This window comes from Nannobrachium achirus, assembly GCF_963921795.1.
Source record: "Nannobrachium achirus genome assembly, chromosome: 3".
NCBI lineage: Eukaryota > Metazoa > Chordata > Actinopteri > Myctophiformes > Myctophidae > Nannobrachium > Nannobrachium achirus.
The window spans coordinates 7627833-7647125 of record NC_137812.1 but is presented as its reverse complement, the minus strand read 5'-3'; the positions used below and the strand labels follow the sequence as shown (position 1 = coordinate 7647125).

Below are 19293 nucleotides of genomic sequence, written 5' to 3'. Positions count from 1 at the left end.
AAAAAGACACTTTTTCTTGTTTTTATTTTTTTGAATTTGTTTGTAAACAACCACTGATCATAGGTGTGATGTTACTGAAGCCAACAATAAAAGGCTAAAGAGAGATTTCTGCCTGAAAATGTATTCTTCACAAAAATGCATTTTTCTCAGCTTTATGTTCTCAAAGAGCTGTTTTTAGGCCACATTCTGCAGCTTCTAGCTAATGAACAGAACAAGATAAAAACTCGAAATCTTTTTCTGTTGCAAAGTAGACATTCTATTCTTCGTTGCCATATAATTGTTGTCTTTATAGTCGAAACCAAATTTCTCCAGTAGGCCTTCAAAGATGAGCGACAATTCTCAATTTAGCTGGCAGTGGATTGAGCTTTTTGTTCAATTCTGTGGCAGTAAAAGAGTTAAGAACGCAAAGACAAGACCCGACTATTGTGGGTCGTAGCCGTCGGACTGACCCGCTCACGTTGGGCCCTGCATGGGCCCCTGAGCCCATGCAGCCCATATAAAACCGTATTATGGACCAATATTTATATAAAATGTATATTTTGAAGCATGGTGGGGCCCCTTTAAGATAATGATACTATTATGAATGGCTAACGCTAGCTGGAGGCTACCTCGCCACCTCGGATAGCCTACTCCTATCCTGCCTCCTCAAAACCTCTTAAAACATCATGGAATAAAACACGACACAACTTTTCAGTATTTATCTGAATAAATCAAATAAAGAAATTGAAGAAATTCCATAAATTAGAAAACACATGTTTAAGAAGTAGTGAAAATAGACGATCTACAAGCTCACAACGCTGCGCAAAGCAACACGTTGTGAGCTTGTAGATCTGCTCTTTTCACTAGTTTGGGTCCCAGGCAAATGTCTAATTTATTTTTTGGGTCACAAGCTGAAAAGTTTGGGAACCACTGCTCTATCGTCATGTGACCAAGACACCCCCGTCCAATTTGTCATATTTCATCCTTATTGGCTAAGATTGACTTCCACTACCTGGCCTGGCTCCAAGGAGCATTTTCTGCTAGTTTCATTATTTGTATCAAGGCATCACTCTTAACTTACCATCTCTCTTGAGGTTTCCCAGGTCTCTGTTGACGGTGGTCAGTTGTGCTTCAGTTTGTCGCTGCTGTGTTGTCACATTAGTCTCAAGGTTTTCCAGGTATTGCTTCTGTGTTGTCACTTTAGATGTGAGATCTGTGGACACATTAAGACATATCCTGTAAAAAAGTCTTCACTGAATGCTTTGTGTCAAAGCCCCACTGCACAGTAAGCACAACATGATCTACTGCTTAGCATTAAAACTAACTGATATACTAGCAATAATAGTCCAGACATCTACTTGTATTAAAGACATTGCTTTATGTTGTAAAAACATTCAGGTCTGACTATAATCAGTGTTGTTTGTGTCAAGAGGTAAACGGTAATTACTGTGCAGAAGAATAATGTAAAAAATCTTAGTAAAAGGTCACCAAATAGACAAGCGGACAGATTCATGAAAATAAGCTGATGATAGAAACACTGACATTCAAGAAAAATCCATCCGAAGTACATCTGGAAGACAATTAATCACCCCTCCTCTGAAAGTTGATTATTAAAGGGGCCCCACCATGAATTTCACATGTTTCATTTCTTTCTTGTTTTTTTGGTCTTCCCAGTGTCTCTTCCAGCCCCCCAAAAAACCCCATTCATTAACTCTAAGCCTTGCCTTTCATTTCAGTGATTTTCTGAATGGGCGGGTCTGAACTGTACTCTTTTGAAATCGGGCCCTTGTTTATGTGGGGACTGCCCCATTGGTCGAACTCCCGTTGGGTCAAACAACGTCAGCAGGTTAGATAATCACCTGCGAGCGTCTGCAAGTTAGATAATCACCTAGTTTTACTGAGGTTAGGATTAGGGTTTGGGTTAGAGTTTGGTGGTCGATCCAAAGGGTGTTCGACCTAATATGTTACTGTTTATGTCAGAGGCCCTTGTTTATGTCACAAAGGTGCTCATTTCCTATTGGCCCCCCTAGAGAAGGGGGCGGTACTTTTTGGGAGGTTATATTTTATAGAGCATCGCAGTTTAAGCCCCGCCCAAACTCACTCCGGTGTCGGAAGCGTTTTCCCCCATGCATTTCATCCATAGACATTTCATAAAGTATTTATTTAAATGTATTTTAATTACAAGCTCTTTTTTCAGCTTTCTAATTAATCGTTGCATGGAAAAAATAGTGTTTATTGTCATGATTCCTCACCAGCCGGGGTGGCTTTGTCAGAGGCTTAAAAGACGTTTAAATAAATACTTTATGAAATGTCTATGGATGAAATGCATGGGAGAAAACGCTTCCGACACCGGAGTGAGGGTGGGCTGGGCTTAAACTGCGATGCTCTATTGAGACTATATGAAGTGGAACCATGAGGTAAAGTGGTACTAAAATTGTCTTGATTGGATTGACTCTACAAGGTTCTAATCGTGGTACCATGTAAATCTTCTCTGTATCGTTCCAATTTTAGCCCAAAGCCATCGCCCCATTGTCAGCAAAGGGCATCTTGGTATTGCATCTGAAATGGCTTGGAATTAGAGACAGACAGAACATGACATTTAAATATCCGAGTGGTTGTTTAGGCTAAAACCTGTATAAAACCGTATTATGGACCAATATTTATATATAATGTATATTTTGAAGCATGGTGTGGCCCCTTTAAGATAATGAGACTATTAAGAATGGCTAACGCTAGCTGAAGGCTACCTCGCCTACTCCTATCCTGCCTCCTCAAAACCTCTTTAAACATCATGGAATAAAACGGGACCCAACTTTGCTCTTTACTTTGACAGCTTATTCAGTCTACACCAAATCTCTTTTTGCCTCGGGTCCCCCACGTTGTCCTGTTGCACCCCAGTTCCCCTAGACTGGGGCCGTAACAACACATTATTCTCTTTAAACTTCATGAATTCACCTGAGTTCTGTGTCTTCAGGGATGAGACATCCTTCTCTAGGGCTGACACAGCATTCTTCAAGGCTGTAAACACATGAATTAAAACTTTTACTTTAATTTAAATAATACATTTGTATAGTAAATATAATCTATAGTTTGTAGAAATTATAGAGAACCCACATTTATTATACATATATTAAAGTTTACATGAGATGAATTCACCTGTCTTCAGGGTTGACACGTCATTCTGTAGGGCTGACACAGCATTCTTCAAGGCTGTAAACACATGAATGAAGACTTTAATTTAAAAACATTAAATAATACATTTATATAGTAAATATAATCTAGGTCAAAAGGATTGGATACACATAATGTTAATCTATGCAGAACCATCTGTGATGAGTATCGATGAACACACACAAATATATGTTTACTCCACAACAATTATTTGAAAACTTTAGCTACAAGTTAGCTCTTGATTATTATTACAAAAAAATACATTAGCCGATATACAAGCTCAAAATACTTGTGAGATTGGAGATCTGCTATTTCAAAACAAAAGATGCTTGTACATTTTGTGAATTTGAAAATGTGTGTGAAATGGGACATTCTGTATAGTACTTTATACTTTTCATACTTTAAGTACATTTTGATACCAATAATTTTGTACTTTGACTCATTTTGAAAAGCAGACCTTTACTTGTATATTGCAGTATTGATACTTTTACTTAAAGGAGCTATAGTCAACTTTTTCATTGTAGGGCCGACACTTTGTTTACATCCTAGTCTATAGACTAGAATGTAAACAAAGTGTCTGTCTGACAATGGCCAAAATGATTATTTTATCATTATTTTACGCTTTGTGTGGTCATTTTTGAATAGAAACACATATATGAAGCTTATTTTTTTATAAAATATTTTCGAAACATTATTTTTATTTTAGCATCCATTTTTCAAGAAAAAGTTGACTATAGCTCCTTTAACCCTTAAAGGACAACTCTGCCCTAAATCACATCTAGGCTCATTTTCCTACTTATATTGATCCAAAATGACTGTCCATGGGGTCTATTGAACAACAGGGGCAGAAATGCCCCTGTTGTTCAATTTCCCCAGCAGAACCCAGCAGCTCTCATAGCAATCGCTTTTACACTATTTGTTGTGGTCAAAAGTGATTTTATTTTTCATTAATGTGTCACTAGTTGTCATTACAAACACATCCATGCCTTTGTTGTCCCACACGAGCTGCCACATTCGGCAAAAGAGCCAATCAATGTGACTGTACTGGCCAATCACAGGGCATCTTTTCCGGGACTTGGCAAAACACATAAACGCATTACATCTGTTTAGCAGAGTGTGATGGCTTGTGTGGGACAACCAAGGCATGGATGTGTTTGTAATGACAACTACATTCATGAAAAATAAAAACACTTTTGACCACAACAATTAGTGTAAAAGCGATAGACTTATAGGCTCCACTCTATGCTGTGAGGGCTACTGGGTTCTGCTGGGGAAACTGGACAACAGGAGCATTTCTGCCTAATAGACCCCATGGACAGTCAGTTTGATTATATAATTAAATAAATATAAGTAGGTAAATGAGCTTGGAGTTGGAAGTGATAATAGATCGAGGTCACATGTCAAGAAACTGTATACACATAACGTTATTCAGCAGAACCATCTATAAAGTTTATGTGAGTTCTGTGTCTTCAGAGCTGACATGTCATTCTGTAATGCTGTAAACACATGGACTGAAACATTTATAGTCGTTTAAATCAAACAAACATAGCGAGGAGACACATTAAGTAGAAAAGTGCAATCTTTGGAATGCATGTCTCCACCAGGCCCGGTTGCCGGAAGGCAGTAACAGACAACTGAAATAAATGATGGGTGAAAAGTGTTTTTTAAAAATTCAAGTTTCCATGGGCTGAGTAATCGATAGAAAAAAAGTTTTTTTGTGGTGAACTATAGGCCTTTAAATGTACGTGTTAATAGTTTACCTTGGTTCTGTTGGTTTGCTGACCGCAAGCCCTCCTGTAGTGCTGTAAGACAGTCATTAAAGCTATTGTCATTTACTGTAAACCATCTGCTGTAAACACATGCATGCATTGAAAGTTTTACATTCATTTAAATGTTGTATACTAAATAATATAAATAGATCGAGGTCACATGTCAAGAAACTGTATACACATAACGTTATTCAGCAGAACATCTATAAGGTTTATGTGAGTTCTGTCTTCAGAGCTGACTTGTCATTCTGTAATGCTGTAAACACATGGATTGAAACATTTATAGTCGTTTAAATCAAACAAACATAGCAAGGAGACACATTAAAGGAGTAGTTGACCCCCAAAATGACTTTTTTTCCTATTGATTATTCAAGTGGAGACATGATTTCAATAATATTTTTCGTTTTTTGTTGCATTCCTAAGACAATAATTTGATTACAATAAATTTAGCCCCATCCGGATGGGGACCCAAATGTATTCGGGTCCCCATTCATCCCCATCCAGAATCAATGGGGGGGAATTTACTATAATAAAAAAAAATTGTCTTAGGAATGCGACAAATCCAAATAAATATAATTGAACTCAAGTCTCCATGGCATGAGTAATCAATAGGAAAAACAATCATTCGGGGTGAATTACTCCTTTAAGTAGAAAAGTGCACTCTTTGTAATGCATGTCTCCACCAGGCCCGGTTGGCGGAAGGCAGTTACAGACATGAAATATGAGGGGGGAAAATGTTTTTGAAGAAAACCATTTGTGCCAGACCATATTTCCTGCTATTTAATGGCCGTAAATCTAGTCTTGCACAGATGGTCACAGCCTCTATCTGGGAGTTGTGTCAAGATCTGAGGAATCCATAGAAAAACCTAGCCTGGCTCCAGCCAATAGACCCGCCCACTCTCTGAGTGAACTGCATCTCTTGAGTCTGAAATCAGGCTAAAAAAAACCTGGTTTCCCAGGTCTCTGTTGAAGGTGGTCAGTTGTGACGTGAGATCTGTGAACACATTAAAAATGTGCAGTAAAAAGTAGGGGTGTAACGATATATTAACTGAATCGAAACATCGTTTTTAATTTGCAATGATCTACTATATCAATATGCAAAAGCAAATATCATATCGTTTGGCTCTGTATATCGTATCGTTTTACAATGCAAATAATCAATATCGAATCGTTTTGCAATGCAAAATAATCGATTGTATGGAAACTGAGTATTTGTGCCTTGTATTTAGCAATTGTAAGAGGGAAAATGAAAAAGAGGGGTGTAATTAGCCATTCCATGTAGCTACTCGGTACTTGGTCTATCGATAAATGTGTGTAATCTAATCTCTATGTTCATATCAAGGTACGTGTTTGTCCATGTGTTGTAATATAATGTCCATGTATTTGCTAAAGAATCACAGTGATAAAAAACTGCTCTATTTACACGTTTCACACAGATTTAATGTCTTTGCTAAATAGTTACTATATCGTATAGCCATGAATGAACCAATATCGTCCATGTATCGTATCGCTGCATGTATCGTGATGTGTATCGAATCGTTGTTCAAATGTATCGTTGCACCCCTAGTAAAAAGGTTTCACTGAATGCTTTGTGTCAAAGCCCCACTGCACAGCCAGTTGGGAAAGTTCACTTTAAAAACGAACTAGTTCAAGTTCAAGTTCAGAACTTCTAAAATGAACTAGTTCATTTCATAGTTCATAATTCTATATTTTGAACTAAGTTCATGGTTCCCCAAAATTAACTAACTTAGTTCTTTTTCGTTCTTTTTTTAACCATATTTTGTTTTATACTTTGGCTATTCAAAAAAAAAAAAAAAAAAAAAAAGGATAAAAAAACAATATAGGTCTATATATATTATATAAATGTTTAGACGTTGCTGCATGCTATTATTTGTAAAAATTATTGACACAGCCCATATAGAACCACACACAGCAATAATTTCATCCAACTTAACATTGAGGTGCCCACAATATTGATGTGCCCACTGCCTAGTTCCCAGTCTTCCTGCACCCTTATTGTGAAGGGCTGAATGTAATAACCATGTTATTGTCTCATTGTGTGAAATATCATAATATTCAAAACAAATATTTGACTGCAATTGATTCCCCACACAGTATTGACTTAATATAGCAATAAAACAAAATATATTACACAGCAGTTGTGGGAAAACTAAGACATTGTTCAAAAAACACAATTCCGATTTTGGTCATTTTGGAAATAGGGCAAAAAATATATTTTTCTTCAATCCACTGTCTTGACACTCGAACCAAAATTGTTCTATAGACCATAATCTACAAATTGGAAGTGAAAAATAAACTTTAACACACATTTGAAATGAAAACAAAAAATTACATACATGTAGGCCTACAAGGAACCCCACTAGAAGGCATACTTTTCTAAACCTCGCGCACAGCATGTTTCCGCGTTGGTTAAAATAGCTGATCTACAAGCTCACGTTGTGTCATGGATGCGACGCGTTGTGAGCTTGCAGATCAGCTATTTTCGCCGTGCAACACACATAGGACAAAGTATAGTAAGGCTTGCGAGACACGTAACGGGAGGAGATTAACAGTGCAGACAGCACCGCATCAACGTTCACGAGGAGCTGCGTGCAGTGTGTCCTATTGGAGCATGTGAATGAAAAGAGAGACGAGAGGACAGACCATAGATATCAAACATATAATTTTCCGAATGTCTGAGTGAGTGTCTGTCTGTCTGTCTGTCTGTCTGTCTGTCTGTCTGTCTGTCTGTCTGTCTGAAACAGCGTTTCTCCTCAGTGGCTGGAGCAATTGATCTGAAATCGCATCACCATTAGCATATGAACACACCTGACATAACTGTGAAGCCCGTTTGTCACTTTCACAAATCATATGCTGTATATTAGCATTTTTGTGGTGTATCTACTATCTATTCTGCATCTAGCATGAGGCATATCTATTCTGCATCTAGCATGAGGCAACATGTTTAACCAGCTCTGTGTGTGTGTGTGTGTGTGTGTGTGTGTGTGTGTGTGTGTGTGTGTGTGTGTGTGTGTGTGTGTGTGTGTGTGTGTGTGTGTGTGGGCGGGCGGGCGGGGGGACAGTATCTCTGTAGCCATTAAACGAAACGGGTATTTCTTACATTGATGCTCCTACATATTATCATGCAAGCACCAGTTAAAGTTACTTTCCATCCCTCATATACTGTGTGCACAATGCACATCACATAACCCACACACTGCACATAATTTCGGAGCTCATATCTTTGAACGGGTAAGGGCTAGTATATGTCTATGGGACAGACGACCGCGGAGGCGCGGACCGCCGCATGAACGGCCGACGAACGCCGACGAACTCCGTTCACGGGCGTCAGAATGACCGCGTTCGACAATATCGTTCATCAAGCGAAAACAATTACGTTCAGTTCACGTTCGGCCAAAATATGAACGTGTTCATGAACGATCATTCTTTGAACGCGTTCGGGTACAACACTGAGCGAGCACAAAATGATCTACAGTTTAGCATTAAAACTAAGATAAAATGATAATACCCTGACACATTGTATCACTGACATTTCAGAGATATTGGGGTCTAATTTCTGCCACCCCATACCCTATAGTATATATAATTCACCCTTTGTTAGCCTTCTGGTTGGTCCCTGACTGAACAACCAGCAGGCTCTATCTGCCTTGTCCCGCCCTGGTTCCGCCTTTTTTATGTTGAATTTGCTAAAAAATAATTCTTGTAGAAATAAAAACATTTAAAAACATGCTGAGTCACTATACTGCCACTGAGCAGCTCCATTTTACTGAAACCAAGTTTGAAATTAGAATTGAACACACAGAATAACAATACGAAGCAACTGAATTAAAATGGTAGTGGATGGAGTGTCCCACCGAATGTCCCACCAAGACACAGCAACCAATGAGTGTGAAGAGGGGCGGGACAGCGGGCGGGACTTGACAAAGGGTGAATTGCGGACAAGAAACTTGCTCTTCCCCTAAAATGGTATTTTAGGCTATGCCCGCTATAGCCATTATGCCGACTCCGTTCTTTGTGCATGGAGTTGTGGATGTGGGCGTGTTGTTGCGTTGGTATTTTGGCAACACAGATTTAGGAAAGCATAATACAGGATCCTAATACCACCCGCTTTGCCCCCCGCTTTGCCACTTCTTTGTTAGATTGCGCGCTGCCAATGGAAAATACATGGATACTGGAGTCTCTGACACATTGAGCACCTTGGCACACATTGACACAACCTTCAGTTGTCTCCTTCTGCCCTAATTATCCACACATCTCAGTGATTCTATTCTTCCCATAATCATAAGTAAGAGTGTAATTTCCTTGTGTCAATTCTGTTTATACGACAATAGTCTATTCAAAATGATTTGCGATTTTTGTCATGCCATCGCATAATTCTTCATTGCAGGATAGAAAGACCTTATTACAATTATATCTATAATCTATAATCAGTAACTGTAATTGATAGTTATATCTATCAAATGTGGTTTTATATAAAGCCAATCAAAGCTCATAGTCGGGGGATATCTTAAAAAGTCCTGGAATAAATTCCTTACCAAAACATTTCTTCGCCAATGTGTTTGTAAAGGTGTCTAGTAACACATCTCACAAAGACTGAAATTCAGTTTCCCTAGGAAAATCTTTGACATCTATAGGGTAATTCTGGGTCTCATTCACTCACTATACACTACTATAGGGGAAAAAATCACTCCCAAAGAATATGCTTTAAGTGGGATGTGAGGGGTCTAACTATGTGTGTTTAATTATTCTGAATCCATTGCAAGCATTTGTTTTGCACAAAAAAACATTCATTGGGCTAAAAACAGACCATAAAATGATGGTTTAGTGATGAGTCATCACTTTTCACAGGGGTATGGGGTCCATTTCTAACCCAAGGAATGTTTTTGGTGCAAAACAAATGCTTGCAATGGATTCAGAATAATTAAAAACACCTAGTTAGACCCCTCACATCCCACTTAAAGCATATTTTTTGGGAGTGATTTTTCCCCCAATAGTAAGTGTACAGTATAATAGTGAGTGAATGAGACCCAGAATTATCCTAGCTGTCAAAGATTTTCCTAGGGAAACTGAATTTCAGTCTTTGTGAGATGTGTTACTAGACACCTTTACAAACACATTGGTGAAGATTTCTTTTGGTAAGGAATTTATTCCAGGATTTGACACTATTTCTAAAGATATCCCCCGACTATCAGAGCTTTGAGAATGAAGATTGGGAACTTTGGACTGGAGAGCCTCACTGGTGAGCTTGTAGATCGGCAAGGTGTCGCCGGACGACTTCTGGTCCTCCGTGGACGATCCTGCAGTGTTTCAACCCATTCAGACCGGGAACGCACTTTTACACATTATCACTTTAATCATTGTTTCATACTTAATCTATTAAAAACAATAGAAGATATACAAGCTCACAGCGCGGCACCGAGTGCCAATGTTTCATTAAACATAACACTAAAATACATATTTTCTATTAGTTTTTGTTCTACTGTAGGATAGTGACGAAAATCGCTCACTTTTTCATACAAGCGTGAAAATTGGTACAATTGTACAGTTTGGGGCCCTGAACATCTTCAGATATGGAGCCATCGCAAAACCGCCCCCTGGTGGCCATGACAGCCATGTTACTTTCCACCATTACCAATTAATGTATTTTGCATCATAACTCCTAAACAAAACATGATAATACAGAATATGTGATGTCTACACCTATGTTTTGATGGTCAAGGATTCCATTGATAATCTGTACAACATCATAAACTGTCCAGCTGAATAGTTAATGGTCAATTCAGTGATTTGAGAAGGAAATCACAATATTTTGCCTCTGTTGCATACATTTGGTTTCATTGTCTTGTTCAAATGTATTTCTTAAGCACAGTGTTTCCCCTAGGCAGAAGCTGAAGGAGTGGGGGGAGAGTTGCGGGGAGCGGCATAGCGTTCGCACACAGCCCGGTGTGCAGGCGGAAAATAGTTTTTCGGGTTGTGTGTGTTTGCGCGATTCTAACTCGGTTAAAAAATAAATATATAGATTTGTATTTTATAACAACATTGGCCATCATCTTCTGATCTTTATTTTATTATCATCAACATTTGCCATCATCTTCAGTTTCAAAGTGCTTTATTTACACACAAAAATAAATACTATTTGGCTTTTCAAACTTAAGTAAATAACCTAAGTAAGTTCTGTTGTCAGATTTGTCAGGAGGAATAAACAACCAGGTCTATGAAAACTAGCCCAAAATAAGTGAATATAGGCCACATGAGCACTTTAAACCTAAATACTTCCGCTATTTGAAAACAGACGATCTACAAGCTCACAAGCAACCACCAGGGGCGTCACAAGGGGGGGAAAGTGGGACTGAGTTACTAGGGCCCAAGGTGGAGGGGCCTTAATTATTTTATACTTTAGCAATCGAAAAATAGCAGATAGGCACCGAGTGCCGCGCTGCGAGCTTGTAGATCTGCTATTTTTGTAAAGTTGTGAAAATGGGTGCAAATCTTTGAAAATATGTATTTCTTAACATTTGCAACTCATATTTTGCTTCTGGGGGGTCCCTGGAACTATTTTGAGATGGGGGTCCGTGGCCAAATTCATATAATTTTGGGGGTCCTCCTTCACATGAAAAGGTTTGAGCACCACTGACACTCCCCCTATGAAGAACATTAATGGGGGGCCCACAGTGAATCCTTGTACCCAGGGCCCAGAATTTGGTGCCCTGGCAACCACCATTATTTACAAGCAACTTTACAGAAATAAGAGCCCAAAATGGCTTATAATAGTCAGACTTGGCAACACTGCATGGTATTTCATCGAACCTAGACCAACATGGCTTATATTATCAGACCTGGCAACTGCATGTTGTTATTTTCTTCACACACTGTAGGCTAGGTTGCTTGCTAACAGTCAGACACAAACTGCACATTTAGCCACGGACAACCACAAACACCACTCTAAAATCATTATCAATACGTTTTTAAATGAATCTTTAGAAATGTACAGCTAAGCTGTAATGATGAATGGGACAACAAGTAAACTTCTCCTGTAACAGTGCCTATGCGACGCGACGAGTGCTGTTTGTACTCGGTGCGCAGCTGTTGTTTCTCCATCCAATCAATGAGTGTAGCAGAGGAGCGCTATAATCTCCTTCCAGCCGTACCTAACTGAGAGAACAACCGTATTCTAACATGAGTCACGTTGTTGTGAAAATAATTCCTCTGCAAAAAAAAATAATATATTATATAAAAAAAATCTTTAAAAAGAAAAGAAAAGAAAAAAAAATCATAGAGCGGCGGCCAGATTCTAGGAATGCCCATACTGTATGTGTATATGGACATTTTATTTATTTTATCCTTTATTAATATATATCCATATGGACTTAATATTAATGTTTTTGGGGAAGGTAGGGTGTAAATCAAAGTAAAGCAGGCTCTTGGGCCAGTCAGGGCCTGGGATTTATGACATCAAACATTTCCATTAATGGGCATAAAGGGATTTTTGTTCCTGGGAATGCCCATATATGGACTTTTTATTTTATTTTATCCTTTACTAGAAATGACGTCATGTCAATATGTCAATCTCAGAGTGTTGTTAAACCATCGTTGCCCCTCACATTAGAGCACCTACAGGTAAAGGGCTCTACACCTTGTCACACTGTTTACACACAAAGGGTTTTTCTCCAGTGTGGGTACACTGGTGTGTCTTCAGGTTGCCTAACTCACTGAAACCCTTGTCACACTGTTTACACACAAAGGGTTTTTCTCCGGTGTGGGTACGCTGGTGCCTCTTCAGGTTGTCTAGCTTACTGAAACCCTTGTCACACTGTTTACACACAAAGGGTTTTTCTCCAGTGTGGGTACGCTGGTGTCTCTGAAGGTTGCCTATAGCTTACTGAAACCCTTGTCACACTGTTTACACACAAAGGGTTTTTCTCCAGTGTGGATACGCTGGTGTGTCTTTAGGTGACCTAGCTCATTAAAACCTTTGTCACATTGTTTACACACAAAGGGTTTTTCTCCAGTGTGGGTACGCTGGTGTGTCTTTAGGTGACCTAGCTCATTAAAACCTTTGTCACACTGTTTACACACAAAGGGTTTTTCTCCAGTGTGGATACGCTGGTGTGTCTTCAGGTTGCCTAGATTACTGAAACCCTTGTCACACTGTTTACACACAAAGGTTTTTTCTCCAGTGTGGGTACGCTGGTGTGTCTTTAGGTGACCTAGCTCATTAAAACCTTTGTCACATTGTTTACACGCAAAGGGTTTTTCTCCACTGTGGACACGCTGGTGTGTCTTCAGGTTGTTTAGCTTACTGAAACTCTTGTCACACTGTTTACATACAAAGGGTTTTTCTCCAGTGTGGGTACGCTGGTGTGTCTTCAGGTTGCATAACACACTGAAACTCTTGTCACACTGTTTACACACAAAGGGTTTTTCTCCAGTGTGGATACGCTGGTGTGTCTTCAGGTTGCCTAGATTACTGAAACCCTTGTCACACTGTTTACACACAAAGGGTTTTTCTCCAGTGTGGGTAAGCTGGTGTGTCTTCAGGTTGCCTAACTCACTGAAACTCTTGTCACACTGTTTACACACAAAGGGCTTTTCTCCACTGTGGACACATTGGTGTGTATTCAGGTTGTCTAGCTTACTGAAACCCTTGTCACACTGTTTACACACAAAGGGTTTTTCTCCAGTGTGGTTACGCTGGTGTGTCTTCAGGGTCGATACCTCAATGAAGCTCTTCTCCTTCCTGTGTAAGTTATCAGATGTTTCTGTACTTCTCCTGGCTGAGATGAAGTCCTCACAGGATCTTGGTTGGTCTGTGTCTCCTTGTTTCAGACTGGTTACAAAGGAAGATGAGGGGAACTGTCCATTGCTCACCATTTTGACAGAGAGGTTGTTGTGGCTCCTCATGTCTTCATGTCTTCATGGAGGAGAATCTGAGATGTGAAGGCGTATGGAAACTACTTGCACTGTTAATTGGAAGGCGTTTCTTTGTCAATTGTGAGGCGGAAAGATTTGGTTTTGATATATTCTCTGTCAATCTCTGTCTCCTTCTCAATCTCTACATATCGCTGTGTCACTCTTTCAAAAATCTCTCTTGGTCATACCCAGACTAAATGCAATGTTTAAAAACTGCGTCACATCTTATTTAGGCTGACCAGAGATCTGGTCTTTGATGTCACAAAACACAAACCGTTGACATCATTCCTAACAACACCGATTTCCATCCATTTTTACACAGACGCATCCATCAGGCCCTTTTATAGTCTGGTTAGCTGAAATGTCATGTGAGGCTCATCAATCCACCAATCCCCATGAACGTTTTCGAACACTTATGTGGAAACCGAACACTTATGTGGAAACCGCATGAATGTCTGCAGGACACACAGTTTTATTGTAAGATATTATGATGTCACGTGAAGCTTGACAAATTCTTGAGATTGGCCCATAGTCTGGTTGGCTGAAATGTCATGTGAAGCTCACCAATCCGCCAATCCTCAAGATTTTGGACATATGCCCGTTTATGCCCATCGGATTGGCTCCGGGCATAGAAGGCCCCTCTCGTGGCCCTTACATATGGCCTGGGATGTGAACTGGGTGACGTCATCACCCAGTTAATGACATCGCTCTGTGTTATTTCAAGGGTTTTCCCATTGGATGACATCACCATGTGTTTTCTCAAGGGCCTCTGGTGTTAATTAAAGCCCAGACCATTATGGTGGTGTCTAACTTGTCGATGTCATTCGCGTATCCAGTTGTATCCCCATTGACCCCTCCGCCATAAATATATATGACCATTAACTATTCAGCTGGAGAGTTTATGATGTTGTACACATTATCAATGGTATCCTTGACCATCAAAACATGGGTGTAGACATCACATATTCTGTATTATGATGTATGGTTCAGGAGATAAGACGCAAAATATATTATCTGGTAATGGCGGATATTAAAATGGCCGCCATGGCCACCAGGGGTCGTTTTTGTGATGGCTCCATATCTGACAATGTTCAGGGTCCCAAACTGTACAAGTGTACCAAGTTTCATACTTTTATGAAAAAGTGAAAAATGTTCGAACAAAACCAGTGGACTACCTCAAAACATCACCAAATTGACCATTAACTATACACCTGGACAGTTCATGATGTTTTACATGATATCAATGGAATCCTTGACCATCAAAACATAGGTCTATACATCATCTATTCTGTATTATGATGTTTAGTTCAGGAGTTATGATGTAAAATACATTAATTGGTAATGGCGGAAAGTAAAATGGCCACCATGGCCACCAGGGGGCGTTTCTGCAATGGCTCCTTATCTGAAAATCTTCAGGGCCCCAAACTGTACAAGTGTACCAATTTTCACGCTTGTATGAAAAAGTGAACGATTCGCCTAAAATCTGGTCATTATCCTCCGGACTATGTTTGTTTGTTTCCTTTTTTTGTACTTTTTGTACTTTTACTTGTGGTACATTAAGTACATTTTGATGCCAACACTTTCATACTTTTACTCAAGTACATTTTGAATTCCGGACTTTTAGTGGTAACAGAGCATATCTATATTATGGTATTGTTACTTTTAAGTAAAATATTTGGAGTAGGGGAGAGCGGGGTAAACTGAGACACTTTTTACATTTGCTCCCCTCTAGGCGAACTAAAAGATATATCAGTAAAAATGTACACATTTCCCAGAAATTTGGGATGTTTCCTAACAATGGAAGATATCAGAACATAAGACAAAAGACAGAAAATATGATTGTTTTTAAAAAAGTGGTCTTGTGTCTCAGTTTACCCCAGCACCGGGGTAAACTGAGACAGACCAGAGAAATCAACGGAGTAAAGTGATCCACTCACTTTTTTCACTTTAAAACTATCATGAAAACACAAAAACCCGGTTAACCGGGTTAAATATGCGCAATACAAAAATGTACATAGCAGACATGCTTTTAATAGGCTTTGTCCTGTCATTTCCACCCATTTGTCAAATAATGTGACACATGGGCAGAAGGAAAAAACTAAAAACCGTATAAAAAATTGATAGAAGGGTTTACCAAACTTTCCTCAGTTGATTCTTATGTAATTTTTCCTGTAGAATCTATTTCTGCAAAGTATATTGTTGTATTGTGCATAACTAATGAGATAATTAGCATATTTAGTCAAATGTAGTCAAATATGCTAATTATCTCATTAATTATGCACAATACAAAGAAACATCAGAAATGGATTCTACAGGGGAAAATACATAAGAATCAACTGAGACTAGTTTGGTACACCCTTCAATCAGGTTTTTACAGCTTTCTCCCTGTCTATCATGTTGGGATAATGTGAGATAGTGTCTCACTTTACCCCGAAGCAATTGTCTCACTTTACCCCACAGCCACATTTTGGGAAAAGGGATATTTTTTATCAATTCAGGGTAATCTTCAGCTAGCATTTATCACATGGATTTATAAGTTGGTAGTTCATCAACATGTATGATATAAAATATTCTCCCTGCATCAATTTGCTTTGACACAACAGCTGATTATGTTGACAGAAAATGTACTTTATGCAAAAAAAAAAAAAAATGTGAAAAAAGCATGTTTTCTACTGCACTGTCAGGTCTCTCTTTTCATGACAAGTGGGAAATTCAAGGGGCTTGAAAATATAATGGTCACATGACCACAAATGTGTTCCATTGCCTAGATACAGGGGGTGTCTCAGTTTACCCGGTGTCTCAGTTTACCCCGCTCTCCCCCTACTTTTTCCACCACTAGTTTTGACCCTGTCTCTCTCTTACTTGAACATCCTGAACATCCTCCACTTCCTTCCACCTCCGTCTCACTTTCATTCTCTTTCTTGTCCTTTTCTGAAACACACATTTAGATTTTTAAATATTAAAAACGTTTCAGTTTACAACCTTTACATTGTTAACACACTGTCAGGGCTCAAACCCAGTTCAAGGACCCACAATGTAGAAATCAAAGGAAACAAGGAATAAACTTAAAGGTACACTAGGTAACTTTACAACCATTTTTAATATATATGTTTATGCTCTTTTTAGCAGTCATTTCCCTTTATCAGCCACAATAGTGCTGGGGTGTTTCCTTGCAGAAAGATTCATCCCTCTGGCTGTAGTTTGATTCTGTTCTAATGTTTGTGTTGACATACAAATGGCCGGGTGCATCCCCCCATCCCGACATGCTGCCATTCCGTCATCCCCCCATTCAGACACTAACCCTATACCTCTAAGGAAGTGTCTCCACAATAGAGCCCTGCAAGCCCGACGGGACCCGACCAGGGCCCGGCCCGGCTCGCCAAAAACGGGCCGGGCCGGGCTCATTTCTGAAACTCATCAACGGGCCTAGGGCCGGGCCGGGCTCAGAACCATGCTCGGAACATTTCGCGCAGTGAATTTCACACATGACGTCTCTGTGTGCGGCTGTGCGCATAGCTAGAATGGAGAGTGTGATTGAGTCAGTGCGGTGCTGCCTCGCATAGCCTATAGTCTTCTAGGCTATGGGCTCTATCCGTATCTATAGCAACACGGCTCTGATTGGTCGTGACATGAGTACATTAGCCAATGGCCGCGACGAGCCGAGGGCTTTAGGGCTTTTCTTCTGTCTCACACTCACACAAACTCTGTGTGTCTGCGACTCACACAGCGAGACTAGAATATTAGGAGCACTACTGTAGATTCACCCATTTTACAGTCATTTCTCAAATAAATCGCCCTGTAATGATTCCCCGACCTCCCGTATCCGTTCATTACGGAATGCGTCTTTACTCTTTAGTAGGCTAACTGGACGATACTCCGTATTTTACGAGATGGCTTGTAACCACGGCAAGCCGACAATAATATCAATCAATCAAGGTCTAATTTTCTGCTGTGAGGATATACAGTAACATAACAAACGGTGGGTGGAGGAAGAATTCTTACTTGTGTTGTGATGTTGACTTCTTTCTTTTAATCAGAGCGCAAGACGAGCACAGCTAGAGGGCTGTACATACTGTCTCCGACCACAGCTTTTTCGTGGGAAAGTTCCGACTTTCTAACGTGCGTGCAGTTTTCCGAACTCAAATTAGGAGTAATCCTTTTCAGAAGTTGCAAGAGATGTCATTTTGTAGTTGAACCGGACCTTTCAGATGCAAATTTCGGTGGTCTGTGACAGTATGGACTCCCCTTGAGAGTGTAGCTGCTGCGCGCAGCAGTGAAAGCCACACACGTAAATATTTAATTAAATAAGGTGACGGGCTTACGGGCCGGGCCGGGCTCGGTTCTGAAACTCACCAACGGGCCTGGGGCCGGGCCAGGCCTTAATTCCACATATTCAGGCCCCACATATTGGAATGGAGAACCCCCCCCCCCCCCCCATGGGTATACTTCATTTTTATAGCAGTGTTTAGCACTTCAAATGGACATACTTCAGTGTTATAGCAGTGTTTAGCACTTCAAATGGACATACTTCAGTGTTATAGCAGTGTTTGGCACTTCAAATGGACATACTTCAGTGTTATAGCAGTGTTTAGCACTTCAAATGGACATACTTCAGTGTTATAGCAGTGTTTAGCACTTCAAATGGACATACTTCAGTGTTATAGCAGCGTTTAGCACTTCAAATGGACATACTTCAGTGTTATAGCAGTGTTTAGCACTTCAAATGGACATACGTTGCTGTTGGTGAACATTGCTCTTCTTTGCACAACATACTGTAAGACTATATGTTTGAATGCCGCATAGCAGCCTGAACATCTAGTGCTGTAAAAGCAATCCTCCTCACCTGTGTCTTCTGTGTCTGTGGTCCCGTGGTGGTTGTGATGGTCCAGGGTCAGCTCCAACTCTGTTCCCTGGTCCTCCTGATGGGTCAGACGGAGCTGGACGTCAGGGGCAGCCTCACACACACAGAGCAGGACCAACAGCAAAGCACCGCAAGCCTTCATCCTGAACCTCACTGACTATAGTGACACAGCACACAGTTAGACTCACTGACTAATGACTCAGAACAAACTAACTTCACTGTCTAGTAACCCAGCAAACAGCTAGACTCACTGACTAATGACTCAGAACAAACTAACTTCGCTGTCTAGTAACCCAGCTCACAGCTAGACTCAATGACTAGTGACACAGCTCACACCTAGACTCAATGACTAGTGACACAGCTCACAGCTAGACTCAATGACTAGTGACACAGCTCACAGCTGTCTCATATATATACTCACCACCAATACGCCGCAGGCTCACATGTAACCCTGTCCTTTAGAATAAATGTGTTTGTTGACAACGTGGAATTAAATTGCCTCCTTTGATGGCCTACTGCCCTTCTTCTGAATGACATATGCACACGCACGCACACGCACACACACGCACACACACACACACA

General features: G+C 40.1%; 1 protein-coding gene across 1 annotated transcript; it reads right to left on the bottom strand.

Moving 5' to 3' along the window:
• Positions 1–4857: 4857 nt before the first annotated feature.
• On the bottom strand, positions 4858–18939 carry LOC308281772 (uncharacterized protein). The gene is made up of 3 exons (XM_080722058.1): positions 18694–18939; positions 16713–16781; positions 4858–4952 (listed from the first exon to the last, which is right to left on the bottom strand). Exons 1-3 carry the CDS (start codon positions 18851–18853, stop codon positions 4876–4878), a joined length of 306 nt encoding a protein of 101 aa, XP_080578184.1. The 5' UTR covers positions 18854–18939; the 3' UTR covers positions 4858–4875.
• Positions 18940–19293: the final 354 nt, after the last annotated feature.

Bases quoted from the DNA above. Each gene is read 5' to 3' on its own strand.
- LOC308281772 (XM_080722058.1), bottom strand. From the start codon at position 18,853: ATGAAGGCTTGCGGTGCTTTGCTGTTGGTCCTGCTCTGTGTGTGTGAG. The intron at 16,782-18,693 runs GTGAGGAGGATT...TGTGTGTTTCAG, and splicing joins CACAGACACAGAAGACACAG to AAAAGGACAAGAAAGAGAAT. The intron at 4,953-16,712 runs GTAAGAGAGAGA...ACTGTCTTACAG, and splicing joins AGGATGTTCAGGATGTTCAA to CACTACAGGAGGGCTTGCGG.